This window comes from Aspergillus ibericus (genome assembly GCF_003184845.1).
Source record: "Aspergillus ibericus CBS 121593 unplaced genomic scaffold BO80scaffold_58, whole genome shotgun sequence".
Classification (NCBI taxonomy): domain Eukaryota; kingdom Fungi; phylum Ascomycota; class Eurotiomycetes; order Eurotiales; family Aspergillaceae; genus Aspergillus; species Aspergillus ibericus.
Genome location: NW_020292156.1, coordinates 101,233 through 127,920, shown reverse-complemented (window position 1 = coordinate 127,920; position 26,688 = coordinate 101,233). Strand labels below are relative to the sequence as shown.

The 26,688-nt window shown below is 53.1% G+C and overlaps 7 protein-coding genes across 7 annotated transcripts; 3 read left to right on the top strand and 4 right to left on the bottom strand.

Annotated features, from left to right (window-relative positions):
- Window positions 1-1,329: 1,329 nt before the first annotated feature.
- BO80DRAFT_449337 (uncharacterized protein) lies at window positions 1,330-2,781 on the bottom strand (the record flags this gene model as incomplete). Its single annotated transcript, XM_025721738.1, has 2 exons — window positions 1,330-2,594; window positions 2,658-2,781. 2 exons carry the CDS (start codon window positions 2,779-2,781, stop codon window positions 1,330-1,332), a joined length of 1,389 nt encoding a protein of 462 aa, XP_025570725.1.
- Window positions 2,782-3,638: 857 nt separating this feature from the next.
- BO80DRAFT_228966 (OSTA/TMEM184 family protein) lies at window positions 3,639-6,190 on the bottom strand. The gene is made up of 7 exons (XM_025714444.1): window positions 5,853-6,190; window positions 5,752-5,769; window positions 5,645-5,698; window positions 5,504-5,591; window positions 4,438-5,451; window positions 4,014-4,372; window positions 3,639-3,952 (listed from the first exon to the last, which is right to left on the bottom strand). The coding sequence occupies exons 1-7, from the start codon at window positions 5,963-5,965 to the stop codon at window positions 3,775-3,777; spliced, it is 1,824 nt and encodes a 607-aa protein (XP_025570724.1). The 5' UTR covers window positions 5,966-6,190; the 3' UTR covers window positions 3,639-3,774.
- Window positions 6,191-6,376: 186 nt separating this feature from the next.
- BO80DRAFT_391930 (putative fermentation associated protein (Csf1)) lies at window positions 6,377-16,415 on the top strand. The gene is made up of 3 exons (XM_025717197.1): window positions 6,377-6,645; window positions 6,694-6,729; window positions 6,784-16,415. Exons 1-3 carry the CDS (start codon window positions 6,590-6,592, stop codon window positions 16,298-16,300), a joined length of 9,609 nt encoding a protein of 3,202 aa, XP_025570723.1. The 5' UTR covers window positions 6,377-6,589; the 3' UTR covers window positions 16,301-16,415.
- A 1,250-nt stretch (window positions 16,416-17,665) lies between these two features.
- Window positions 17,666-20,972, top strand: BO80DRAFT_429125 (elongation factor 2). The gene is made up of 6 exons (XM_025720397.1): window positions 17,666-17,735; window positions 17,859-17,874; window positions 17,993-18,050; window positions 18,131-18,786; window positions 18,838-20,616; window positions 20,674-20,972. Exons 1-6 carry the CDS (start codon window positions 17,728-17,730, stop codon window positions 20,689-20,691), a joined length of 2,535 nt encoding a protein of 844 aa, XP_025570722.1. The 5' UTR covers window positions 17,666-17,727; the 3' UTR covers window positions 20,692-20,972.
- A 161-nt stretch (window positions 20,973-21,133) lies between these two features.
- On the top strand, window positions 21,134-24,036 carry BO80DRAFT_429124 (CCCH zinc finger and RRM domain protein). Its single transcript, XM_025720396.1, has 5 exons — window positions 21,134-21,430; window positions 21,524-21,642; window positions 21,713-22,393; window positions 22,449-23,458; window positions 23,506-24,036. The coding sequence occupies exons 1-5, from the start codon at window positions 21,366-21,368 to the stop codon at window positions 23,833-23,835; spliced, it is 2,205 nt and encodes a 734-aa protein (XP_025570721.1). The 5' UTR covers window positions 21,134-21,365; the 3' UTR covers window positions 23,836-24,036.
- Window positions 24,037-24,086: 50 nt separating this feature from the next.
- On the bottom strand, window positions 24,087-24,899 carry BO80DRAFT_484492 (uncharacterized protein; the record flags this gene model as incomplete). Its single annotated transcript, XM_025723469.1, has 1 exon — window positions 24,087-24,899. Exon 1 carries the CDS (start codon window positions 24,768-24,770, stop codon window positions 24,087-24,089), a length of 684 nt encoding a protein of 227 aa, XP_025570720.1. The 5' UTR covers window positions 24,771-24,899.
- A 1,022-nt stretch (window positions 24,900-25,921) lies between these two features.
- BO80DRAFT_449332 (putative lactoylglutathione lyase (Glo1)) lies at window positions 25,922-26,660 on the bottom strand (the record flags this gene model as incomplete). Its single annotated transcript, XM_025721737.1, has 2 exons — window positions 25,922-25,966; window positions 26,052-26,660. The coding sequence occupies 2 exons, from the start codon at window positions 26,658-26,660 to the stop codon at window positions 25,922-25,924; spliced, it is 654 nt and encodes a 217-aa protein (XP_025570719.1).
- Window positions 26,661-26,688: the final 28 nt, after the last annotated feature.

Genomic DNA, 26,688 nt, shown 5'->3' with positions numbered 1-26,688 from the left:
CGAAGGTGTTTTACAATTTCTGCTTTTGAGTGATATTCCCAACTGCGTGTGTGTGCGTGCGTGCTCGTCTGCCTGCCTGATTGATTGAATCCCTCCATCTATTTGATACTCTGGATGGTCCATCCCTGCCTGCCACTTCCTTCCTGCTTTTGGATCGTTCTATATACCTCCCTGCGCACGATATCCCAACTTTGAAAGTGCAGATAGGATTGGGGGTTGAAGTGGTTATTTGATTCGTGTCTCTCTCTATCCTATCCCTTACCTTGCTTCCTCTGTAAGTCTCTCTCGTATGTTCGTATAGTATCGTATCGTGTATCACCCAAGGGTTCGTTTGAGTCTCCGGAGTCAAATCCAGGTAGTCTTGGCCTCCCTCCTTGAATTATTAATCGATACATACAGTACCAGTAGTAATTACCACCCATCTAGAGCAGACTAATCAGTACTAGTACTGTAGGCACCGAACCTACTATGAAAGTAATTTAGGTTCCTAGTGAGGGCGGCATTCATCAATCATTTCGTAATTAGTAGTCCCTTTCATATATATGACACTGTTTATAGCTGAACGCATTCTGAATGTCGGTGACATCTACTCAGTTCTCTGACCTGATTACGCAACCTTTTGATACTGGATTTCAATTGGAAATCGGGCGTAGTCGTAGAGACACTGTGCCAGACGTCGGTATGCTTCACTTGAGAGGATGGAGATTGGGTGGGTTGGGGGGTAGGCTTAATAAATGAAGTGGGTTTAGGGGATCGTGATGGTCTTGGTATTGTTTTCAATTCGATTCTGTTGGCGGTTACATGGATAGGTTGGATTAGAAGTAGTGGTGAGTAACGGATGAGAAAAATGCAAATGATGTTGATGCTGTCTATTTGTTGACTACGTGGGTAGTGTCTATGTTCTTTTTTTAGGGAGGGGGGATTGTTGTTCTAAAGAGAGGCTGGATAAGGGTTGTGTATAGGGAGTATTTGGGGATATCTTAGTTGGCGGTTTGGGGGATGGTTCTATTTGGGGCGTGGATCTAACTAAACGACGATAGGTGATGAGTATGTGTGTGAATTTCAGACGGGTATCATGTATACATTGCTGTTGCTAGGAGTATATAGCAGTGAGAGAGCAAATCTGTCTGTTTCTGGGTTCTGCATTCGTAATAGTTGGATCATTAAGGCTGGAATGGGGTATACTGTCGTGATAAGGAATGTATATTGGGGTAGATAGATGATGGTGTGTAAACATCAAAGCCATTTGACGCAAATGAGGGTCAGCTGAAGAACAATTTGTACGAAAGGACTGTAGCGAAGAAGGGTTCATGCTCTCTATGAGGTGGATCAGAATGCTAGACCAACAGCAGATTGACGATAGTTCTCGTAATACTGGGCACGCAAGTCTTCAAAGACTTCATGCTCCTGCTGCTGCTCCCCCTCATAGATCGTGGGGTAGGTGTGCTCTTCCGTCACAGATGGAAAAGTCTGCTTGGGTGAGAATGGACTGCCAAGAGAGAGGTCGAAGTCCCGCGTCTCGGCATTCGATACTCGCATCGTGGGAGCTGCTGTCGTGCCGCTGGCGAGAGAGGGTGTAATCTTATGACCGCCAGTGAGGTTGGTGATGGATGATGCCAGGGTAGAGCCACTCAGCGTGCGCGAGCGAATACGAAAGGGACCCTTGTCGCTGGCCTTGCCTGGACTGGGTGGAAGAGGGATGGGCTTGCTGTTTGTCTGAAAAAGCCACTGAGTAACGCGCCCCGACCGGGTTGGGGTTCGATTGGAATTCTCAGAGGGTGTGGTTGGGGGCCGGCTCTCTGAAGGAGTGGTAGGTGGATGGTAAGTACTGCCGGAGGAAGGGGAATCCTCCTCGGTCGGAATAGAAGGTAGGGGCCTGTCCTGCAGGTTGGATCTGGTGGGAGTTCTAGGGACCGTGGATGCAGCGGTTTCGTAGGTACCCCGACGGAGCTCGTTCCTAACCTGGGACGCATAGCCACCGCTTAAGTCCGGCCTAGGGGTGGTGGGAGTGAGAACACTTGCGGTCAAGCCAGTAGCCGCAGAACTACGTGTCGAGAAATGAGGGATCAAAGGGCTGGTGACGGATGTGTGCCTCTCCAGGAGTTCTTGAGCTCCCAGCGAGGATCGACGGGAACCCGAGCCGACTGGCTTTCGCAGTAGCTGGAAGGAAGAAGAAGGACGGTGAGAGCGTGGGAGCGATGTACGGCCCATCTCAGCGGACGATAGGGCTCTTGGGGGCCGTATGATTTCAAGCCCATAGTCGTCAAACCTGGGAAGATCCGGGAGTCGGTTGCCTGGGGAGTTGAAGCTCAACTCGAGGGGACAGTAGCCGTCCGGTTCGGTCAGGAACATCGACACTCGTCTGAAGTCCGACGGTCCGCTGATCCTCACCGGAGCAGTTGACTTCCTTTTGAGCGAGATACTTGCTCGGTTGGACGCGCGCGATGCTCGTGTTCGGCCTTCCACCACCCACGACTGTAAAGACGAAACCCGGGGCGGAGGACCTGGACTGGGCAAGTCATCATCACCGGCGAGGTTCATCGGAGGAACGAGATGAGGTTGAGTGTGACATATTTTCATTTCTCGTTCGGCACCTGCAAGGGACAAGTGTCAGTGGAGGCTGCGATAAGGGAAGTATATCGGGATGGGAACTATACCTTTCTGCTTCATGGCCTGTTGGTGATGGAAGCTCTCGTCATCGCCCTTGGAGCTTAGGCAGAACAAGCAGGAAGATATCCAGCCAGTGAATATGGACCCTGCCTGCGCAATTGCCTGTTTCATGGCTGCCAGCGCATCAAAGGTGGTGCTCCATCGCCCAGTGGACCGGGGAAAGGAATGGGGTGGGGACCGGGAGAAAAAGGCAGCAAAAGGAGAGCGGGCGCTGCACGAGGGAGGTCAGGGAGACACTAAGGATAATAAGGATAATAATAATAGTACGAGAAGCAAGCAAGCCGTGAGACATCTGTCAGAGGGATGCAGACAAATAAATCGGCGCCAGGCCACGGGGGTCTGTGAGAGGCTGGGACGGGAGAAACAAAGAGAAATGACGAGGAGTGGACAAGCAGCTCTGGTGACCAACCATGCCATCATGTCCCCCTCCCGCGCCAGAAGGATAAGAGGTGATACCTAGAGCCTGAGAGCACCTTCATTGTCTGTGCCTTTGTGGTGCATCAATAGGGGTGGGGGAAACCGAGATAAGTGAGTTTGTTTGAGGCAGCTAAGGCCCGGCAGTGGACTAATGAGAGGCGCCGGGGAGATGGTGCCATGCAGCCCGAGGCATCCGCCGCGAGGGCTTCACCAATGGCGGCCTGGGGCTGCCCCTCCTCGACAGCGTGTCGGCCTGTCGATCGGCCAGCTATCACAATTCACATCCCTCCTCCCCCGTGGCATCCTCTCAGGGCCTGGTCGGCGCCTAATGACCAGGCGTCATTTGCTCGGATCATTGGTTGCGTGTGATCCGACCCGCAGCAGCCTGGATTCACACCACAACGATAGAGTGTGAGTAGGTTACTCGGTGCCTGAGTCCGGCACCCCGACCCGGAAGCTTCCCTGCTCCTTCTCTTCTCTCGTCCCTCGTGGCTCGTAGATACCAGGTACCTCCCCTCTCCCCATGCCCCTCTCACCCGGTGGCCCGGTGGCATCCGTCCGATCGATACAACATTCCACGATTTCATTCATCTTACATATCCTATGCCTCAGATATTTTGCAGATGCCCACCCACTTCAGATCCCCTCCCAATGGCGGGAAGGATTCGGTGCATGCACCGAGCCCTCCTACCGATCCCACACATTGTCCTCTTCCAACTCTCCATATGTCCAATTCCGCCGCGTCGCCGATTCATCATCATTGCCCCCATCAGTCTGGCTTGCAGGTTCGGCCCCTTCTCCTGATGCCCCTGCGTTATCTTCGAGGTAGCTTGGCCGTTCATCAACTGGCTCTCCAGAGGGTCTCCTGGATTGAAAGGTTACTCTGGCCCTATTCAACTTGCGGGGGAATAGATGCGGGAACATACTGAAAATGTCTTTGTTCGGGCTCGAGCCATGTTGACCCAAATGCCTTCTGAGCGTGCACTCGTTCCGCTTCCTCTGCCTGTTGGTCCTCCACTACAAGGTCGACCAGCTGGCTACGATGGGAGCCGTGCGAAATTGAGGAGCTGGTGTCCTGACGGACGGTCCTGGGACCGTTGGGGTTCTCCTTGCGAGGACTATAGGAGCTCCCTTCACTCCGGGACGTGCTCCCACCATTCGTTGCACGGGACTTCCGGTGCCTCCTCAATCGCTTAACCGATCCAGGCACTTGGGACTGCTGCGGACGTTGATAGTGTGCTTGACGCTGATCTTCCGGCACTTCGTTGGCCGTAATCACCGGATACTATTGCCGTTAGCGGTTAGCCCATCAAGGTATTCGGAATGTCGCCAATGACAGGTTCGACCTACATTCCAGTCGCCAAATTCTAGGGCGCGTGCGTTGGTGAAGAGCCTCTCATCATCGTCGTCCAAGGTGGTCTCATCAATGTCACTGTGTGAACGGAATCGACTAAGCATGCTGCTCCGTCGATCGCGACTGCTCCCTTCTGACCCGGATAGCAACGGGGTCCGACTATTAACCTCGCCAGGCTTGGGAATCCAATACTTGGCTTTACCCCCACGCTCATACCTCATGCCGTGCATCACTCGCCGGACCCGGGAGTTGGATTCGGCATGGGGAATAATGTGGTCCCCGGAATCAAAAAGCCTGTACTCGTAGTTCTCCCCACGTAGGGTCATCTTCGTGTCCTCAATGAGGTCCCGGATCCCAAAGGAATCGCGAAGGGCGTACTTGACGGGCAGTCGAGCAGCTGAGATGGAGGAGTCGGCATAATCATGCCAGGAGAAGGCGTACCAATGGGTGATGGCGAAGATTGGCATCTCGAAGCAGATCAGGCTGTCCTGAATCGCAGCGGCAAGGTTGTCGGGCGTATACCCCGCAACCCCGTTAGAAAGCGCACCCAGCCATTGCAAGATGGACAAGAAAAAGCCTTGCCAATAAGAGGCAAAGATGATAAGTTTGACACACAGGAATTTGGGGACCGGACGGAATGGCGCCAGGTCATTGTGCAGACAGACCCAGAACATGGCTAGGGAATAGAGACTTATGGTCACGCTGACATTGTACACAATACCTGTCCAGAGGTATCCAGATGTCAAGCCCAGGTAGCCTTCCTGATATGTGTCTGTCGCTTTCATTACGATGGAGGCAATGGCTAGGATCGGCTTTAGCCAAGTATATTGGAGGATCCCACGCTTGACAGCCAAGAAGGTCTGAGGGTCGGAGATATCCACTTTAGGGAGGATGTGATTCATTGGCCAGGCATGTTGGACAGGAGGACGCCCGTGAGTCATTATAATCAATGCCCGCTCGCCTCCTAGGAAGTTGATGAGTAACTGAAAGAAGGTGTAGATCGTAAACGCCTGCAGAAGATCGTTAGCACTGGAAGAACAATAATCACCGCGCATCCGCTACCTCGTAGACATCGCGAATGGGATCCAGCCACATCGCCGCTCTCAGCGATATGATGCTAGACCAGGAAGACACCGCATATATGGGGACCCTATTGCAATCAGCGTTCCGCCGAGAGGCCCGTGAATGGGAGCGAAGACTGACATCAACAGTATACGGACGACATATCGTTGGAGTAGTGGTTTGCGATAGTTTTTCCTAACCCTCAATCAGTGCCCATCATGCATGAGATGTAAGGAAGGTTCCTGTACGTTTGAAGCCATATGGACCTAAGAGAGAGACGATCGATTGATATCAGCACTGGTTCCGTCTGGGGGAATCGTAGGGGCGCGGGAAGGGAGTGCATTCTCACAATAAAGAGAGCAGTGAAGCTACCAGCGCTGAAACACCAGCAACAATAACCACCGCTCGTGCCAGGCTCGAGCCTGTACCCCCGAAGGAGGAAGTGCCAGTCATTATCGACATGTTATCAGACTCGCGGTGATCGACCGCGTGCGCTTAAGGCAGAGTCCACGGGCAAAGCATTCCGGAAGTTAACGAGAATGGCACTGAACCGCGGGCATGATCATCGAGACGGGACAACAGTGGTGCTGAAAACTTCCCAAGACCTCCCAACGCAAAGGGCACCCTCGCATGACGGGGGGAGCAAGGTCGTGCGGTGAATATTGCGTGGACATTTGGGGGGGGGGGGATCCTTATCCATCAGGCCCATCGTGCTTTGGGGGGCTGTCCGCTCTAGCTTGAGACACCGCCTACGACTGGTTCCATGACGGCAGCCTAGTCCACGCTAGGCCGGTCTAGTGCGTGTCCGCCGGCCGGCCGTCCCTCATCGGAGCTTCCCCGTCCTCTCCACCATCTTTATTACCAACCGCCAATCCTGAATCCAGCCCTCCGCCCACGGCCTCCGTTTGGGGACTTTTAGCCCCCCTTTCCTGTTCTTTCCTTGCTTGCCTTTATGACCATCTAGCGTGGTCTTCACCGCGCTGCAAACTATGCTTCTTGTCGGCCCTTCCTTGATGGCGCAGTGATTGTTCCCCAGAGTCACCATGTTCCCGAGTTCTGCGGGTTCTGGTAGGAGGATATTGCGACATGGCCAGCACAAGCTTGACCACCCTATCCTTGACCCCGGATCCTAGCTTCAACTGGTCGGTACTGATGTCGCATTGGTCTTACAATAGCTAATATTCACTTAGGTTCTTCCTCCTTGAGCTCATCGTCTCTTGCATCCTGTAAGTTCTCCTCTTCATTATTCACAAAGTGCCGCTAACGACATCGATACACAGCGTATTGTTCTTCCTACTCTACTTCAATCGCCTTTTCGCAACGCTCTTATCATACGGAATACGCGCTTACACCTGGCATTATTACCGCGCATATGTTGACATTCGTGCTATTCAAATATCCCTTCTCGGAGGGAGGATATTTTTCAAGGGCATCCGATACCATGGGGTGAACGAAACGATCTTTGTGCATGGGGGGTTTATAACATGGCATTACTGGAGACGCTCAGTGAGAAAAACGAACCTCACAAATGATAAATCCGACCATGAACGGCCGGAAGACGAAGCTCAGCACTCCGGGGCCGCCAACGCCAACGCCAACGCGAGCGCGACTAACGGTAGTGACCGAGAGGAACAGGGCCCCCCTAAGAGTACGCACTCGCTTCCTTGTCGCATCACTGCCAAACTCTACGGCCTTGAATGGTTTATATACAATCGGACCCCAGCCTACGAAGGCATTCTTGCTGGCTTCAGCCCGCCGCCGCCACCGCCTTCGTTTACCAGACCGCAATATCCAGGAAGCAATACCTTGGACCCTCGGCTAAAAGACGACCAATCGGATGTTTCTGCAGGGCCAGCCTCTGATCAGGCCTCTGATACTCATGGCGATCGGCGTGAAAACACTGGCAAGGACACAATAGCTTCTGAAGCAGCGGAAGGCTCTGGGCAGGAAATAGGAGAGAGCTTGTCTAGGCTACTCCAGCTCTTGCCAATGAGGATTGAGTGCGATAAAGGTGCTATTGTTATTGGAAATGAGAATACGAAATCTGTTTTGACCACGAACTTCGACGGCGCCACTGGGTTGATCGAAGCCAGCGATTCTGGCCCACTCGATCTCTACCGACAAATATTCTCTTTCGCTTTCACCCATCCGGTCATTCAAATGCGACCAAATCCGGATTTCAAGCAAAATCAGCTGGCGGCTGCAAAAAACCTCGGTTCAACGCGGGTGGAGCAATCTGAAACAAAACGCAAACGAGATAGGATCTTTAACTACCGGTTGCAAAAGCGCAGGGTCTGGCACAGTATCCGTGACCTTGTCCCATACTTCCAGTCTTCTGTCGAATCGTTTCACGTGCGCGAGAACCATTCAGACGCGGCCCCTCGAAGCTCAGCCGATCTTGCCGATGACACGCGTTGGGTTGGTCTCTCCCGATACTTGGATGAGAGCTCCCAGGATGACCACGAGGAGTGGAACCCTGTCGAATATGCTAGATTCTCCACTCTACTCGACAGCCCGAGCATGACTGTGGCGTACTATTGGGATATTCCTGGTTGTGTCAAGCCATCCGCGTCTTCACCGGCGCCTGCCCCTACGTCACCAGATATCAATGGTGCCCCTCCTCCGGAATGGGGGATCGATGTGAAGATCGATGGTGGAAGCATCAATTACGGACCTTGGGCTGATAGGGAACGCGTCGGCTTGCAAAACGTATTCTTTCCCAATGCCTACCGAAGCTCGCAGCCGGTCGACCCGCTGACCCCCGGGGAACTGAGGAAAAACTCCGTCTTCCGATTACGGGTCGAAATCACCGAGGAGTTGACATTGCGCCTCCCTACCCGGGAGCCTTCAAAGGACTGGCAATGGAAAGGCCGCGCTGATGCGATACGAGGCGTCGCCAAATTACGGAAGCAGTCAAGTAGAAGGCAGTCACGCACCGGAGACGGCGATAAAGGTCATATAGGCCCTGACATTCGCCCATTTGGATGGTTGTCGCTTCGTGTTGCTGGAGATTCCACCATCAACTATGCCATGGATATGGTGGCGTCAGCGTCTGGGTTTCATAGTCAGTTGGACCTCGACCTTCGGGAAACAAAAATGTTGACCAGTGTCAACCACGCATTGTTGTGGCAATGTTCTAGGCAACTTGTCAGCTGCGATCTCTCGGTCCCACTAACCTGGAACAGCCTTCGTACGTGGATGTTCGATGTTGACAGTCACGATATGGAGTTGTTTTTGCTGCGGGACCATATTTTCCTTGTGACTGATCTGGTGTCTGACTGGGCGTCGGGCCCTCCACAGGAATACTACACGTTTGTGCCGTTTATATACAAGCTTAATCTGTCTTTTTCCAACATTCGGCTGTTTCTCAACGTTAATGATATGAACATCGTCAGCAACCCTTCTGACCTGGATGACAATCGTTCATTGGCAATCAAGGGCACAAGGCTGACATCCGACGTCATCATCCCTCTGAACAAGTATCAGCCTGAGCAGAATGCCATTGATTTCAACGTTAAATTGGACGATGGAGGCATTGACTATCTGACGCCTCTATGGGATACTTTACATGCGTTCTTGAAGGAGAAATCAACTGCCACCCTGCAAAGCCTATCCATCGATGGCTCGTATAATTATTATCTTTCAACATCCCCGGAACTGACAGATACACTGCTGCTAAATATAGATGGCTTCTCTCCTAGGCTGTATTTGTTCGGATTCCTGATACGGTCCTTCATGACCATTAGGGAGAATTACTTCGGAGAGGAAATGCACTTCAAAACTCTGGAGGAATATCAAGAGCTTGCATACCCTGAGGAGGAGTCGAGGTCGACTGGCGGAATAAACCCGAATAGGAAGTCCAATGACCTTGATGTGATCGTCCATGTTACCGTTCACAGTCCCTGCGCTTTTCTCCCCGAAAACCTTTACGAACATTCAGCCTCTCTTAGCCTCACTGCACCTTTGCTGGAGGCTGACTTGCGGTTCACAAATTACTACATGGACTTGCAGTTCTCCCTTGCTCCTCTCAAGGTAGCTTTGGAGTCTAGTGAGACAGAGGGAGAACTCGTTCCTTCAGAACCCCAACTCTTTATTGACGGGGTTGCAATTTATGGCCACCGGTTATTTGGACTGCCCCCCGCGGAGCCTACTTATGTCTGCAACTGGGACTTCGGAGTGGGTCGAATTATTGGAGAATGCTCGACGGATTTCCTAAGCTGTCTTGGTGCAGCTTTGCAAAGCTTCGACATGACTTTTGACAATGAAGAGAATGCGCTCCCACCCTTATCTCTGATACAGCTTCATGATGTCACCTTCTTGCGGGCCAGGATTGAGCTTATTCACCTTTCTGTTCTCCAGGACCGGGCCGCGTTGATCCTGAAGTCTGGGCCGGTGACAACAGAGTTCAATGACCTGGCAAATGCGAGATTCTCTAAACGGATGAAGCTTCTTGTTCCCGACCTATCCCTTGCCGCAATTGATTATCAGTTCTTAGGCCAATTTGGAAGCCGGCTCAGTACGCACATAGCTCCTTTCGCTCTCTTCCAGGCTACCTTGAAGATGAGAATGGTCCAGAGAAGGAGTGATATCACCGAAAGTCGAAGGCTACAACAAGAGCATATTAAAGCCCATGACCAAAGGACACAAAGAACGCCGTGGCTTCTGATGGACTGGGACGACATATACCCTGACACACCACAGCACGATGAGGGCAGCTTAGTACCACCGACCATCCCTATACCTACAATGCCCGAACCCATCTCGAAGCATTCCGGTCTAGGTGTTTTGCCATCAAGACGCCAATTTTCGGTAGGCAGAAGCAATCTAAGCTCTAGGAGCTTCCTTGTCATGCCAGATGCTTCGAGTGTGAGAAGTATGACCGGAATGAAATCGCGTCAGCCCAATCGACCGACCAGCGTGCCATCCAAGATAGCAAAGGATCGGAAGCTCCGCCGACCAGCAACAGGTAGCCCTAATCCTACCCTTCTTAAGCGTCGGGATGCTACGAAGGATGGGCCAGTAAACATACCCCATGCTTCAAGCCCTTGGGTCATGCCCGAATTTTCTCTCCACCAGACCGACCTTGATACATCACAACTTCCGTCGGAACAAACTTCGCGCAAATATACTGCTGTTACCAAGGGGGACCTTCCCGTCGTGGATGTCGATCCGTTCTTTTCTTTTTCTGATAGTGATGTAACGACTTATACAAACCTTGCCATTGAACTCCCCACTGGAATCCGAGGGTTCTGTTACCCCGAGTTTCTTCACATACTGTCAGCGTTGATCGAACGGATGCATCCAAGACGCCCTGTCGCAATTATTGATTCCCTACAGAAGCGAGTCATATCAGACATTGTGGGCTATGAGAAGTCCATGAAACAGCCCAAAACATGCACCAGCGTTGCAATCAGAGCACCTTCCATACTTGTCAAACTGGTTAATTCCGAACCGGACCCGAATGGCGAATTTCATTTTCGGGACGAGTATAGGATTGACATGTCTCAACTGAAGGCTGAGTTCAGGACGAAGGTGGAACGGGAAAGGGGCGACCTCCTTTCGGGCATAAACAAAAGCTCTACAGTGCATGCCGCTGCAGACAAGCTTTCAATATCCGTTCACGGCAGCAGTGCCGACGCTTACCAGGAGAAGGCTGAGCTCGGTTGCATCTTTGAAGACATGAACTTCTGGCTCGTGACAGATCCTATAGTGAGATCAAATTTCCAAGTTCGGGCTTTCGATACTGTGACCTCGACAAAGTCTGTGGAACACCTCGCCTCTCTGGTCCATCGAACAACGACAATGTCGGATTCCATCGCATCCTCCTTTCAACAGAGCTCGGCTATCGGGGACAGACGGCTGCAGTACCTCATGTACTCCCTTACGCAACAAGCCGCGAAGGTTCCAGATCCAGCGTTTCTCATTCGTATATCGTACGTGCTTAGGGTGGCGCGTTCCCATCTGCGGCAGCACGACTCTTGGAAGATAATATCTCGCATACGAAACGTTTACTACCACATGTCGCCGGGTCAACGTCAAGTGTTGACGGCCAAGTGCCTCAATGGCGATTTCGAACTTCCCCAAGATGCCAAGACCGTTGTACTCTCCAACTTTGACCAATGGCGGGCTTGGGATCTAGCTCATGTAGAAAAGAGCTATGTGATGCGGAGAATCTGGAATAGCTCTCCATCCCAATCCGGGGAGGCCTCGACAACCATGATCTTTTCTTCTACTGTGAAACTCTTCCGCTTCTCCATTGATCCCGGGCCGAAGGAGAGTGGCTTCGTTATCGAGGATTTGTCAACAGCTGTCTCGGTTCAGCCCAGTGAGCCGTCATCTACAGATAAAGAGCCTCGACCGAAAGAGGTTACGGTTGTCCAATCTTATTGCTCGTCTGTTAGTCTTCACTTGCGGTGGGAAATTCTCGACCTTGTGGAGGGAGTCATGAAGACAATGTCTACAGTTACACTGGAATCCGCACCGCCATCCCAAAGTCGTGGCAGCGGATCTGAAAAATTGACTGAAATTCAGCTGGTCTTCGGAACAGATCTGGGATCTATAACTCTGGATGGTATCAATGTCAAGCTAGCACTGACTGGTAGAGCCCTCAGAAGCTCGCTTGTTAAAAAGCCTCGCAGCATAGACAGTCCGGAAACCATGAGCCTGTTGTTAAATTCCGAAGCTTGCTATACTGAACTCTCTAGCTTCTCCAAGGTTCTCATGCTTTGGAAAGTTAGTAACCCTCACATTTACTGTTCTCTCGTGACTGAGGAAAATGAGGCAGAGGTGAACCACGACTGGAAGATTGCCGGATCATGCAGGAAACTCCGCTATGACATGGGAGAAGATCTTTTAAGTCTCGCGCATACCGCAGATCGGTTGATAGAGGATGAAATACGGTTCATTCATCAACTCGTCAACAGCGTGGACTTACCATCACACCAGCCCGTTGAAGCGACTAATCCGAAGAAGCGAACTCACAATAACTTCCATGTCGCGATGTTCTTAGATGACTATCGCCTAAGCTTTTGCGTCTTACCGTCGCTGACATATGTCATCGCTGGAGAAGTAGCACGGACTTCCATTACACCCAAACTCGGATCGAAAATTGAAGTGGACTTTGATCTGAAGAAGAACATACACACACTTTTGTCAGGCGAAGGGGGGAAATGGCGTTCTCTATCGGCATTGGAAATACCACCCATAAATGGTCGAGTCATTGCTGATCTCTCACCAAACCGCACAGATATGGAGATCGATATCACCATTGAACTGATACGCTTGGAGGCCAGTGCTTTACGAAGTCTGCTTGGTGCCCTATCAAAGCCAGAAGTCTCACATTTGATTGACGATCTCAAACAAAGTATCGAAGTCTTACAGTTGCATTTCAGCGATGTCCTTGCACATTCGAGATCTCCTCCCCCGCAAAACAATCCACCTAGTGGCCACATTATTCTCTATAAGGCTCGCATGACGATGGCGGGCACGACGATTCATGCCAGGGCGCCAGGGCTGAACAGCAAGAGTTACACCGCGGACATGGACATCAGCCTCGGGATGGTTCGTCTGCATCTAGATAATGGTCTGAACGCTGGACATCCCATGGAATACCCGGAATTCCATGTCGATACTTCCAACATAAGTCTTGATTTGAGGAAGGAAGAAGCGTCTAGGAGTCGCTCATATTGCAGTTTCTCAATTGACGCTAAGCTTCAAGGGACAACGACCCAAGACAGCGGAGAAACTAGACGAGTGTTCCATCTGACCAGCAAGAGATTCGTTGTCGAGCTCTTTCCAGAGACAGCAGCATTGGTGGTTGACATGGCCGCCCACTTGCAGGAGCGTATTAAGACTCTAGATCTTTCCCAAGAGGTGAAGCGTTTCAAGAGACTGAGACATCGTGGTCACACGGAGAAAACAGGCCCGGAGGTTCCCAGCATCCAGGTCGAAGACGTTGGCTCCTCGGAGGGACTGTTTGACGCCATGTACTCTCTGGACTTCAATGACATCCAGGTTGGGTGGAACATGACCACTACAACCTCAAGGGTATCTTCACGCAAACCCGACGACCTGGTCTTTTCCATAAAGCGCGTGGAGTTGTCGAACAAGAGAGCAAACGCCGCCAAACTCCGAATTGAAGACGTGCAGTTGCAGATGGTGCCCATTTCAGGAAACAGGCGCAAGCGCTCACCCAATTCTGCTCTGTTGCCCGAACTGGTTTTCAACGTAGCATACTCATCAGCAGGGAAGGAGGTTCGATTGGCGTTCCAAGCTGCCGGGAAATCTTTGGATCTGCGGGCTACCTCTGACTTCATATCGCCAGCGAGCGCGATCAGAGACTCTATTGCCTCTGCTGCGCGAACGATCCGAGAGGCTAATGCTACCTTGGTAACGAAGCCATCTGATGATAGCACCAAAAATCGACCACTCTTCGGAAATAAGCGCTTCCGCTCCGTGTTGATAGACGTTGATTTCGCCGGTGCCATTGTATCTCTGCAAGGGCGACATACGGATGATATTCAAACAATGCTGACGGCGAATATGAAAGATGGTAGACTTCCTGGATCAACATACGGCCAGTACGTTCAAGGAGACGGGATGGCCACTGCAACATTTAGGGCTCCAGGCGTGGCCTTGAAAGTCCAGTTTGAGGACAACGGGCGAGATGATTCGGCTCTCAACGCGGAGTTAAAAGTGGATGCTTCTACGAATGTCCTGTATCCGAGTCTGGTCCCCTTGATCAAACAGATGACTTCCACTATCAAGGAAGTCATGGGCGACCAGCCAAAGCCTCGAAGGCCGTCTAATGCCGTGATGCTGCAATCACAAAAGTTGATGCAAGAGACCCCTCTGGACGACAAGGGCCCAGGTTCAATCCTTGGAAGATGCAAGGTGAACGTAGGGATCCTGATTTGCAAGCAAGAATTCAGCCTGAGCTGCCAACCCATAGCTAGAGTAGCAGCTACAACCCGGTTTGACAGTGTCTACGTGACGGTCAACACCGTTCAGTCTGATGATCCTGGGCGATTCTTAGCCCTTCTGGTGGCTTTCAACTCTCTACAGGCATCGGTAAAACACGTGTACTCGAACGAGTCAACCGCGAGTTTCGAGGTCGAGTCTATGGTCATGTCGCTTATGAACAGCAAACATTTAGGGAGCGCGAAAGGAATTTCTGTCGCTCTTCGGATGAGCCCGATGGAAGTTGCGCTGAATGCAAAGCAGGTTCAAGATCTTCTGCTTTTCCGGGAGATCTGGTTTCCATCGAGTGATGACATCGATCCTGGCCCTCCACCTGAGCCACAACCTACCGAGACACAGGCCTATATTGTGCAGCGTTATCAACAAGTCGCGGCAGCCCCCGCTTTCCCGTGGAACACCACGATCTCCATCGAAAAGCTAGAGATCCAACTCGACTTGGGGTCTACACTGGGGAAGGCGCAGTTCGCCGTACACGACCTATGGCTGTCCTCGAAGAAGACATCCGATTGGGAGCAGACACTTTCCATTAGCTTCAATACACTGGGGATTGAGAGTAAGGGCCGCATGAGCGGACTAGTGGAGCTTCAAAGTCTCAAAGTGTCCACGTCCATCAATTGGCCAAATGACAAGCAAAATCACCAGACGCCCCTCATCCAGGCATCCATCTCGTGGCTTCAGCTTCAGGTTAAGGTCTCTTTTGACTACCAACCCTTTTTGATTGCCCACATCTCGAGTTTTGCCTTTCTGATGTACAACGTTCGGCCTACGACTGAAGCTCCCAGCGAGCGTCTTTTTAGCATCTTGGATGGGGACAAGGTGCAAGTCTTTTGCACAAGCCTGACGGCATCGCAGTCTCTGGCCTTGTATCAGGCCTGGCAGCGACTTGTGCAAGACAAGCAGGCAGCATACGAAGCCTCTTTACGCGACGTCGAACGATACCTGCGCCGAAAGACCTCGACTTTCTCGGAGAAAACAGAGGTGTCGTCCAAGGAGTTGTCTAAACCCGCAGAGGTTAAGGCGGAGACGGCGCCAATATCCTTGCACACCGGCGTTGTTGTTAGTATCAACGCTGTCAGTATAGGTGTCTTCCCAAGCTCCTTTTTTGACAATCATGTATTCAAATTGGAGGCACATGATGCCCAGGCTCGGTTTGATGTCTCACTGCAGGACGGCAAGATACACAGCGCGTTGGGCCTAACGCTAGGCCAGTTACGTGTCGCGCTTTCGAACATTGTTCGGTCAGGTCCTATGGACACCGAAGAGCTCTTGGTCAAGGAGATCGCCAATCGCGTTACCGGATCCAGGGGAGGGACGATCCTGAAAGTCCCTCGGCTTCTGGCCCGAATGGAGACCTGGCAAGTTCCCGGGTCACAGCAGATCGACTATATTTTCCAAAGCACGTTCGAAGGCAAGGTCGACGTTGGCTGGAACTATTCCCGCATCAGCTTTATCCGGGACATGTGGGAAACCCATTCGCGGGCGTTGGCTTCCCGACTCGGGAAGCCGCTACCTCCGTCTGCGGTTCGCATCACTGGGGCGTTGAGTGCCGAAGGAAGCGGCGACAAGAATGAGCCGCACGAAAAGATCACCGCGGTGGTCAATGTACCGCAATCGAAGTATACCTATATGGCACTGGAGACTCCCGTGATCGAGACGCCTCAGCTTCGCGATATGGGTGAAGCCACCCCACCATTGGAATGGATTGGGCTTCAACGGGACAAGCTGCCCAACATTACTCATCAAATCGTCATCGTCACACTTTTGGAGATTGCCAAAGAGGTGGAGGATGCGTATGGCAAAATTTTGGGGTCCTCATGATTTCTGCGGCTTTGTATGTTGTGCTTCGTTGAGACTGCATGGTCGGCGTATACAGGCGTTGAGCACATTGGATAGATAGATAGATAACCCGGGATGAAACTTTGTATTCTTATTTACTGCTCCACCTGCACGAGGTAGCTCTAGATAACAGTCTGGTCATATCATCAATGCGATAGACAGATCCGTACAGTATAGATACTAGTTGTGAGGACTAATGGGGGTTGTCGGACCGCTTTTGTAGCGCTGCAGTAGCCGGACAGGCGATGCTCCTGCTGCTGTCAAATGGTCGAGCCACGTTCCCGTACCGTCAGGTAATGTACCGCCATGCATTAATTCCTAACTCCGCACCCCGTGACGATCCGGGCGGTGAGGATGGAGGGGTTTGCAGCGGGCAGATACCACCTGCAGAACTGTTGGCCGGCCACAAGTCGAGGCCTTTCTGAGCACAATGGCGTCGTTGCGCTTTCCTTCCCTCGCAGACCTTAATCCCGAAACGAGTCCCCGGGGCCGAGATGGAGTGAGGATTTGAGCTTTTCACCTGCCACCGACTGCACCAAGAGGGCGACCAGACGGGCTAAACCGCAACGGGTAAGCTATTACCTTAATTACCCACTCAGGACGCCGGGAAATTGATGGTACAACGGATCATGATATCAGCACAGTCAAGACTCTTGCCACCGGACGGAACACGGGAGAGCTGACAGCTCTTTCGTGGGAGCATGTACCGCAGAGCAGTCATGGTCAGCAGGGGCAATACGCATCAAGCTGGGAGCTTTCGTGATGACTCGCGCGATCCAACGGCTCGAAGAAGGTAAAAAAGGATAGAATCCATGGTCAAGCCGGTCAGTAGGGAAGCTCGGGCTCCTAGAAAGGACACCGCCAGTAAAATAGTACCACTGTAGTTCCTCCGTCATCAGCGGCCAGGCCACACCGTCGGACAAGGACTCTTCTCGGTCTCCATTCACGGCGGCTGCTGAAAATCATTACATCGTATGGAATGATAATCCTAATGGACTCTCAATGCTGGACGGCAGCGGGCACCGAAAGCAGTTGGCGGGCAGCCGACGCTAAGCAGTGAAACGGTAAGGAAACGAGGGGCCCGACAGGAAAAAACGCACATCCCAGATTTGAAATCGGAAAAAATCCCACCTGCACGAAAAAAGTCCCCACCCGCCGCCCTCTCGCTTTCTTCCTCTTTTCCCCTCTTCCTCCATCCGCCCTCTTCCTCCTCCCTCCTCTCTCTTTTCCCTTCTTCACCTTCCTCCGCGAAGCCATCTCTGTCTCTCCCCCGGAGCAGCGCACACTGTCCTATTATATCCTCGGTCGAGCTAGTCCTCGATCTTGGTCCTTTGTGTGTCGTTCTTCTTTTTATTTTCCTTCTTACACAACCCCGCCTCTACGGCAGTTGACGAGAAAAATCAGTCAAGATGGTTAAGTACGACCACCCACCAACCCCCCTTCCTGCACATTCCTCCCTGTCGAGGTTGCGCCTTGATGGCATCGACAGACTGGAAGGATTATGTTGTAGAGAGTAGCGTGCTGACGATGTTGCCAATAGCTTCACTATCGAAGAGGTCCGTTCTATGTTCCCCGCATCGACCTGCATTAGGCTCTATCTCAACCCTTGAGACGACCACCAAGCCTAGAGACAGCAGGCCACCAGTACAGAGCATGCATACTAACTAACAACAGATCCGCGGCCTGATGGACCGCCCGGCCAACATCCGTAACATGTCCGTCATTGCTCACGGTATGTGTGGCCCTAAGGCTTGGCAGTTGGGGATGGTCCGATAGCACGAGCAGATGAGGCTAACTTGGGATGCACCACAGTCGATCACGGAAAGTCCACCCTTTCCGACTCCCTGGTCCAGCGTGCCGGTATTATCTCGGCCGCCAAGGCTGGTGAGGGTCGTTACATGGACACCCGTCCCGATGAGCAGGACCGTGGTATCACCATCAAGTCCACTGCCATCTCCCTCTACGCCAAGTTCCCCGATGAGGAGGATCTCAAGGAGATCCCCCAGAAGGTCGATGGTGCTGAGTTCCTGATCAACCTGATCGATTCCCCCGGTCACGTTGATTTCTCTTCTGAGGTCACTGCTGCTCTGCGTGTCACTGACGGTGCCCTGGTCGTCGTCGACTGTGTCTCCGGTGTCTGTGTCCAGACCGAGACTGTCCTTCGTCAGGCCCTGACTGAGCGTATCAAGCCCGTCCTGATCATCAACAAGGTCGACCGTGCTCTGCTCGAGCTCCAGGTCTCCAAGGAGGACCTGTACCAGTCCTTCTCTCGTACCATCGAGTCCGTCAACGTCATCATCGCCACCTACTTCGACAAGGCTCTCGGTGACGTCCAGGTCTACGCCGAGAAGGGTACCGTTGCCTTCGGTTCCGGTCTCCACGGCTGGGCTTTCACCGTCCGCCAGTTCGCCGTCAAGTTCGCCAAGAAGTTCGGTGTTGACCGCAAGAAGATGCTTGAGCGTCTCTGGGTACGTTTTGCGGATCTTTGCCCGTCACGATGGTTACTGACATGCGGTTAGGGTGACAACTACTTCAACCCCAAGACCAAGAAGTGGTCCAAGACCCCTACTGAGGTCGATGGCAAGCCCGTTGAGCGTGCTTTCAACCAGTTCGTTCTGGACCCCATCTTCAAGATCTTCCAGACCATCAACAACGACAAGAAGGACCAGATCCCCACCCTTCTCGAGAAGCTTGACATCAAGCTCTCCAACGACGAGAAGGACCTTGCTGGCAAGCAGCTCCTCAAGGCTGTCATGCGCAAGTTCCTGCCCGCCGCTGATGCCATGTTGGAGATGATCTGTATCCACCTGCCCTCCCCCGTCACTGCCCAGAAGTACCGTGGTGAGACTCTGTACGAGGGTCCCAACGATGACGACTGCGCCATCGGTATCCGCGACTGTGACCCCAAGGCTCCCCTGATGCTGTACGTCTCCAAGATGGTTCCCACCTCCGACAAGGGTCGTTTCTACGCTTTCGGTCGTGTCTACTCCGGTACCGTCCGCTCCGGTCTTAAGGTCCGTATCCAGGGTCCCAACTACGTCCCTGGCAAGAAGGAGGATCTCTTCGTCAAGAGCATCCAGCGTACCATCCTGATGATGGGTCGTTTCGTCGAGCCCATTGAGGATGTTCCCGCCGGTAACATCGTCGGTCTCGTCGGTGTTGACCAGTTCTTGCTCAAGTCTGGTACCCTCACCACCTCCGAGACTGCCCACAACATGAAGGTCATGAAGTTCTCCGTCTCCCCCGTCGTCCAGCGTTCCGTTGAGGTCAAGAACGCCCAGGATCTGCCCAAGCTCGTCGAGGGTCTCAAGCGTCTGTCCAAGTCTGACCCTTGTGTCCTGACCATGATCAACGAGTCCGGTGAGCACGTCGTTGCCGGTGCTGGTGAGCTTCACCTGGAAATTTGCCTGAAGGATCTCGAGGAGGACCACGCCGGTGTTCCCCTTCGTATCTCCGACCCTGTCGTCTCCTACCGTGAGACCGTCAGCGGCACCTCCAGCATGACCGCTCTGTCCAAGTCCCCCAACAAGCACAACCGTCTCTACCTGACTGCCCAGCCCCTTGACGAGGAGGTCTCCCTCGCCATCGAGGCCGGCAAGATCACCCCCCGTGACGATTTCAAGGCCCGTGCCCGTCTCCTTGCTGACGAGTACGGCTGGGATGTCACCGATGCCCGTAAGATTTGGTGCTTCGGTCCCGACACCACCGGTGCCAACCTGCTGGTTGACCAGACCAAGGCCGTCCAGTACCTCAACGAAATCAAGGACTCCGTCGTCTCTGGTTTCCAGTGGGCTACCCGTGAGGGTCCTATTGCTGAGGAGCCCATGCGCTCCATCCGCTTCAACATCCTTGATGTTACCCTGCACGCTGATGCTATCCACCGTGGTGCCGGTCAGATCATGCCCACTACTCGTCGTGTCCTGTACGCCGCCTCCATGCTTGCCGAGCCCGCCATCCTCGAGCCCATCTTCAACGTCGAGATCCAGGTTCCCGAGCAGGCCATGGGTGGTATCTACGGTGTCCTTACCCGCCGTCGTGGTCACGTCTACACTGAGGAGCAGCGCCCTGGTACTCCTCTGTTCAACGTCAAGGCCTACCTGCCCGTCAACGAGTCCTTCGGTTTCCCCGGTGAGCTTCGTCAGGCCACCGGTGGACAGGCCTTCCCCCAGTCCGTCTTCGACCACTGGGCTGTCCTCCCTGGTGGATCTCCTCTTGACCCCACCTCCAAGGTTGGTGGTATCGTTACTGAGATGCGTAAGCGCAAGGGTCTCAAGGAGGTCGTCCCCGGCTACGAGAACGTAAGTTGCCTGTCATCATTACTTGCAGCCCCTGGATGATGCTAACTTTCCACACAGTACTACGACAAGCTGTAAACTGCTTCCACGCAAGCCGACTAACTTTCGACCTTGTGATGGATGGAATCCTCTGTTTATGAGATTGACGAACGCAATACCCTGTCTACATTGAGGGAGGATAAAACGAGAAGAAACAGCTTAATGTCGTCTGTGGATTTTCGACACTTAGAGAAGTAGAATCCCGCTGTGCACGAGCATCTGCGATGGCTTCATTTTTACGTTTACGACCGCGAGGGATTTTCCATAGTTGCTTTGCTGTTCCTCGATTGGACATGAAAAATATGATGGCTTTCAGTTCATTTGACATGTAATGTAGATGCTTGAGACCGAGTAGTTGTACTTGTAGCGTAATTGGTCTGATGGCGAGATAAGGGCAACTGGCTAGTTTGGACAGGTCACGTGCTGTACGGTCATCCGCGTCGCTCGCGTTTCCCCGGCCTTTTTGATCCGCAAAGCTCTGTTGCTATCCCCTCGCGGTTTTTCTTACGATGATTTGACCAGACTCTGATCAACTCACTGATCGAGACTTGCCACCTGTCATAGTTTTATCTACATCACCGGCGTCGTTTGGGATCCTTGCCCGATCCTGTTCTCAGACACAGCCTGGTGCACCTGCTGCATTGTGAAGCTCCTCGAAGGACTGTTTCTTGTCGATACCGGTCGCGTGGAGGATCATCGCCCCGTGAAGCAGCATGCAGCTCACGGAGAACGAAGCGACGGAGGTCAAGCAGTGGGTGGTCAGAAAACTGGAGGATATGTAAGACAGTTCGGACCGCGCAAAATGCGGACCATTGCGGCGTCACCTTTATGACCACCAGCTAACGTCTATTGTCGATTTTCTCTCTGCTAGATCTGACGCCGATTCTGATGTGCTCGCTGACTATGTCTTGGCGCTGATTCGCACCGATGCTCCCGATGAGGAGATCCGGAAGGCCTCGGTGGAGAACCTGGAGGACTTTTTGAGAGAACGTTAGTCGGCGGAGTCGGTTATACCGGAGAGAATGCGCGGTTGGCTGACTGGCTTGCCTTGCACATATAGACACCGTTCAGTTCGTTGACGAGCTCTTCACAACCTTTGCGCCCAAGCCGCAACCGGTTCCCGCCGCGCCGTATGCGCAGGTCCAGTCCTCCTTATCCCATGATGGTCCAGCGCCGGGATCCGCTTCCCAGCCGCCACAGTCGTTCGCACCCTCGTCCGGTTCCTCGAAAGGCCCTTATGGATCGCCGATGGGCGGCATTCCCCAGGCGCAAGCGGAGGAGTCCAACTTTAATCGCAAGCGTAGCTTCCATGAAGGATTCCAGGCGGATCAGGAACGCGACGACGTCCCCCATCAACGCACATATAAGACCCCGCGCCGGGGGCGTGGCGGTGGCCGAGGCGACTGGATGGGCAGGGATGGCGGCCGTGCAGGACCTGGTGGCCCGGGGCAATTCCACCCTGGTGCGGCGGGATTCCCGGTTATGCCTCCTACGTTCCCGGGCTTTGACCAGAATGATCCGATGGCCGCGATGATGGCTCTACAGAGTATGGGTTTCCCGCAGATGCCGGGGATGCCCCCGATGCCCATGACGCCCTCGGGCGCCGGTGGCCAACAGCCGGATAAGATGGGACCCAAGAGCTCGGAGCGGTGTCCGTTCTATGAAACCCAGGGGATCTGCTACCTGGGCGCTACCTGCCCGTATCAGCACGATGTCATGCCCGGGATCGCCAAGGACGATGGTAAGTCCAAGATCGGTTCCGTCGGCCGTTCGGGCCCCGCTAACAATGCGCCTAGAGTACGACCCCAAATCCTCCAATTTGATCACCGACTTCCAACGGCGCACGGATCCGCCCATGCGTGGCAGTGACCGAGGTCGTGGCCGCGGTCGTGGGGGAGACCGTGGCGGTTTCGGAGGTCGAGGACGTCGGTCTGAATTTTCCGCGGCTGGACCCAACGAGGATACCTCAATCACGACCATCGTGGTCGAACAGATTCCTGACGACAAGCTCGATGACGCCAACGTCCGGGAGTTCTTCTCTCAGTACGGTGAAATCGTGGACATTTCGCTACAGCCACACCGGAGACTGGCCTTGATTACCTACGATAGCCACGCGGCGGCCAAGCGGGCCTGGTCCAGCCCCAAGGTGATCTTTGACAACCGGTTCGTCAAGGTCTACTGGCATCGGCCCAAGGGTGACCGCAATGGCGACCAACGGCCTCCCCCGGGCGACGCCATGAGCGAGGAACCCGCCTTTAACCGCGAGGAGTTTGAGAGACAGCAAGAGGAAGCCCAAAAGGCGCACGAGGAGAAGCTGAAGAAGCGCAAGGAAACGGAAGAAGCGAAACAAGCTCTGGAACGACAGCGCGAGGAACTCCTCAAGAAGCAGCAAGAAGAGAAGCTCCGCCTGATGCAGAAGCTCGGTGGGAAAGATACCAGTGACGGCAACGCCTCGCCTGCGGACGAGAGCCAATCGCAGGAAGATGTCAGCGACCAGACCCGACAGCTTCGCGCGCAGCTGGCGGCCCTCGAAGCCGAAGCCAAGAGTCTCGGAATCGACCCCAACGGCGGTGCGGGCTCACAGTATCCGCCCCGCGGCCGCGGACGGGGATACCTTGGCCGCGGTGGATTCCCGCCCCGGGGACGCGGCTACGACCCGTCCTATCGCGGTGGATATCGGGGGCGTGGCGGCATGGCTCGTGGCCGGGGGGGTGTTCTTCGTCTGGACAACCGACCCCGACGGGTGGCCATTTCAGGCGTGGAATTCAACTCGGAGAAGGATGAGGCTTTGAGACAGTTCCTGATTGTAAGTTTTTCTCCTCACATCGGACCTAACCCTAATCCTATGTACAGGGCGTCGGCGAGTACGAATCTATCGAACCCAACCCGGAGCAGCCCGACTCGCTCATCGTGGCGTTCAAGGAACGGTACCTGGCGGAGAAGTTCATGTTTGGAGCGCGCGACATCCCATCGGTGGGCCAAGTGCAGCTCAGCTGGGTGCCGAACCCGCCGATCAGTCTTCCCGCTGGGGGACCCTCCTCGGGCCCAGGCTCGGATACCAACAAGACCGGGTCGGACGAGGACATGGTGATGGACAATGCGACGGACCAGACGGGCGGACGGAAAGATGTGGCCCATGATGTGGACTATGATGTGGCCGAGGTGGATGACAGCTGGGAGTGATACCTCGGGGCTGAAAGGGATGGGATGGGATTGGAGTGTTACGATGGATAGATCTGTTTCGATTTCATATTTGTGGCAGGCGTATTCAGGCCGGAAAATGATGCATGTCTTCGATCGTGATATATTTATCCCATATCCCATCCCGTGGCATCGATATCAAGGACACGCCGGAGTAGATAAAATATAATGCTGAGCATGACACCCCTATCCCAACAAAAACACCACTCCTACAACAACAACTACATATCCACCTAAGAAACAACCCCCGCCACCCCCCCCCTCACAACCCAACAAACCGAATCCACATCCAACAACGCATCCACCACAATCGTCCCCCCACCCGGCCCAACCCCCACCTCCTCCACCCCCGGAAGTCGTATATCCTCTGTCTTTTCCTCCAAAATCCTCCTCTCCAAATCCACATTCTCCGCCCCGACCGTCCGCCCCATCAACGTCTCCCGCTCAATCTGCAATACCACGAAGATTACCCCCACCGCATACGTCTCCATCACGGCGCGGATGGCTTCCCGGTGGGGTTGCCGCATGGCGGGGGAGGATATTATGGCGCTGATTCTTCCTCCTCTTTCTTCTTTTTCTGGATGTAGGTTGGTGCTAGTTGATGCTTCCGACAACGGTGATAATGGTGGTGAATATGATGGCGAACGAGGAGGTGATGATGATGATGATGATGATGAACGAGAGGGGGTATGCAATCCCACACGCCTCATCTTCCGTAACCAGGTCTGCCCAAACACCGAGAGCGTATCGTAGCCGTGTTTTGCGCGTGCGCGGGCGATGGACCAGGCCGCGCAGTAGGAGTATTCGCCTTCCAGGAAGGGGCAGTGGTAGGTGTGTGCGAGGGAGGTCGCAATGGTGTCTTTGCCGGTGACGTGCGTGCCGGAGATGATGAGGATGTAGGTGGTTGGTATGGTCATTGTTGGTTCATGGGTTGGTGTAAAGGATTGATTGGTAGGGCAAGATTAAGAGGGGGTGAGTACTTGGAGGAGGAGGAGGAGAAAGGGAGAGACCCCGCATGAAGATAAATTGGTATGTATGGGTAAGCGCTATCTATATGGGTACTGGGTTGATTGTAGATGATGACCTCGTGACTATCCACGGCTGAGTGGGTTAGTTCGGCTTCCTTCGGTAGGACTAGTCGGGTCCTTCGGTGTCTTTCGTCCTTATCTCTCATGGGGCTTGAAGTCAGTGCTGTATGATGTTCATCTCTTGGGGAATCGTATGGGTATCTGACTTGGTGATATTTACATGATGCAGTACTATATACTATCATCTTCTATGGCCCCTTCATTTTCGTGAACCATAAGTCATCACCGAGTCAGTCCTCAATACTATCATGACTTCATCAGCTTCTAGATCCTTGACCAGTCTAGACATCTATTATTCTTCTCCTCCGTCTATTGATAAATCCCATCTGATTTAGCCGTCTTAAAACCGTGCTATTCATGAACAGACAGCTCAGAGCTGAGGTGAGTTACAGCAATTCCCATTCCCATCTCACTAAGATACTAACCACTATCACCGCAGACTAGATTCATCCCCAGACCTGAATCTATTGCTTCTCACCAATGATGAAACCGAGGACAAGTCCTAAACAAGGACAGTCTGGGACTGGAATCAACCCTAGCAAGGTGCTCAAATGCACATGGTTCCGAGAGTGTATACCGCTTGCATGGAAGAGCTGAGCAATGAGAGTTTGACCCTCATTCTGAAATGAGGGAAGTAACTCCCATTTCATTGCATTGGACTGTGCTCCCTCCAGGAAAGTGTGGGATTGACTACAATGTACTACGGCCAGCCATTGAAGTGCACAAGCTGATCTAACTGGTCCGTACGATCAGAAGGAGGTGACATGGCCAAATCAATTGAGATACTTCTCTTTGAGAATTATTTCTTATAGGAGATTATGGGTGACTGCTAGGTAGGGTAGGCTGAGGTATGTAAAGGTAGGATTACAGTTTCACGAATATTATTATGCGCTTTGAACTGACAAACAGTGTACACGTACATGTACCAGGTCCTATATCTCTGAGAGGAAACGGCTGGATAAGTACTCCAAGAATAGGCTTCAAAAGACCATATCCTGAGGCACTAATTCAACCATATACCCATCCTATCACATCAGTCAGCATAACCCTTCTCTACAACCCACAAAGAACGATAAACAAACGGAGAGAGAAGGAAGAAGGGGAACCCACCGGATCAAGCACAACCGCAACCTGCCCATAAATCTCCGCAAACCTCTCATGCACCTGCCCCTTCCCGATCCCCCTACTTTCCTCCCAGTGACTCAGGGGGACACTCTCCCTCGAAACATCCCCCAACTCTTTAAACACTCGTACCCCCTCACTCCTCAACCTCTCCAAGGCATCACTGACATCCGGGACCGTGAATCCCAGATGTCCCAAACCTAGATTCGGGGGATCATTTCCAGTGGAAACCTTGAACCCGTTATCGGGATTCTCCATGCCGTGGACATGATAGAATTCCAATAGTCCAAGGGTTTGGGTTAGTACAGGGATGTCGGCAATGCGGGCTGCCCAAGCAGGGAGGTTTGCGCGGTCGTCTGCGGTAGCGGGGTATCCGAGGTAGTAGATGGTGAATGGACCGGTGTTCATGGTGAAAACCGTGCGCATGCCCATGAGGTCGAGGTAGAAGTGGAGGGTGCGTTTGGGGTCACGAGTGCGCAGCATGACGTGGTTGAGGCGGTAGTTGGTGGTTGGGGAGGAGAGGGGGAGAGGAGGGTCGGTGTTGTGGCCGCCAGGGAGGTAGAGGCCTGGTTCGAAGGTATTGCTGCTTTCGCTCATTGTGGTGTTTGGGGGTGTATGCTTTGTA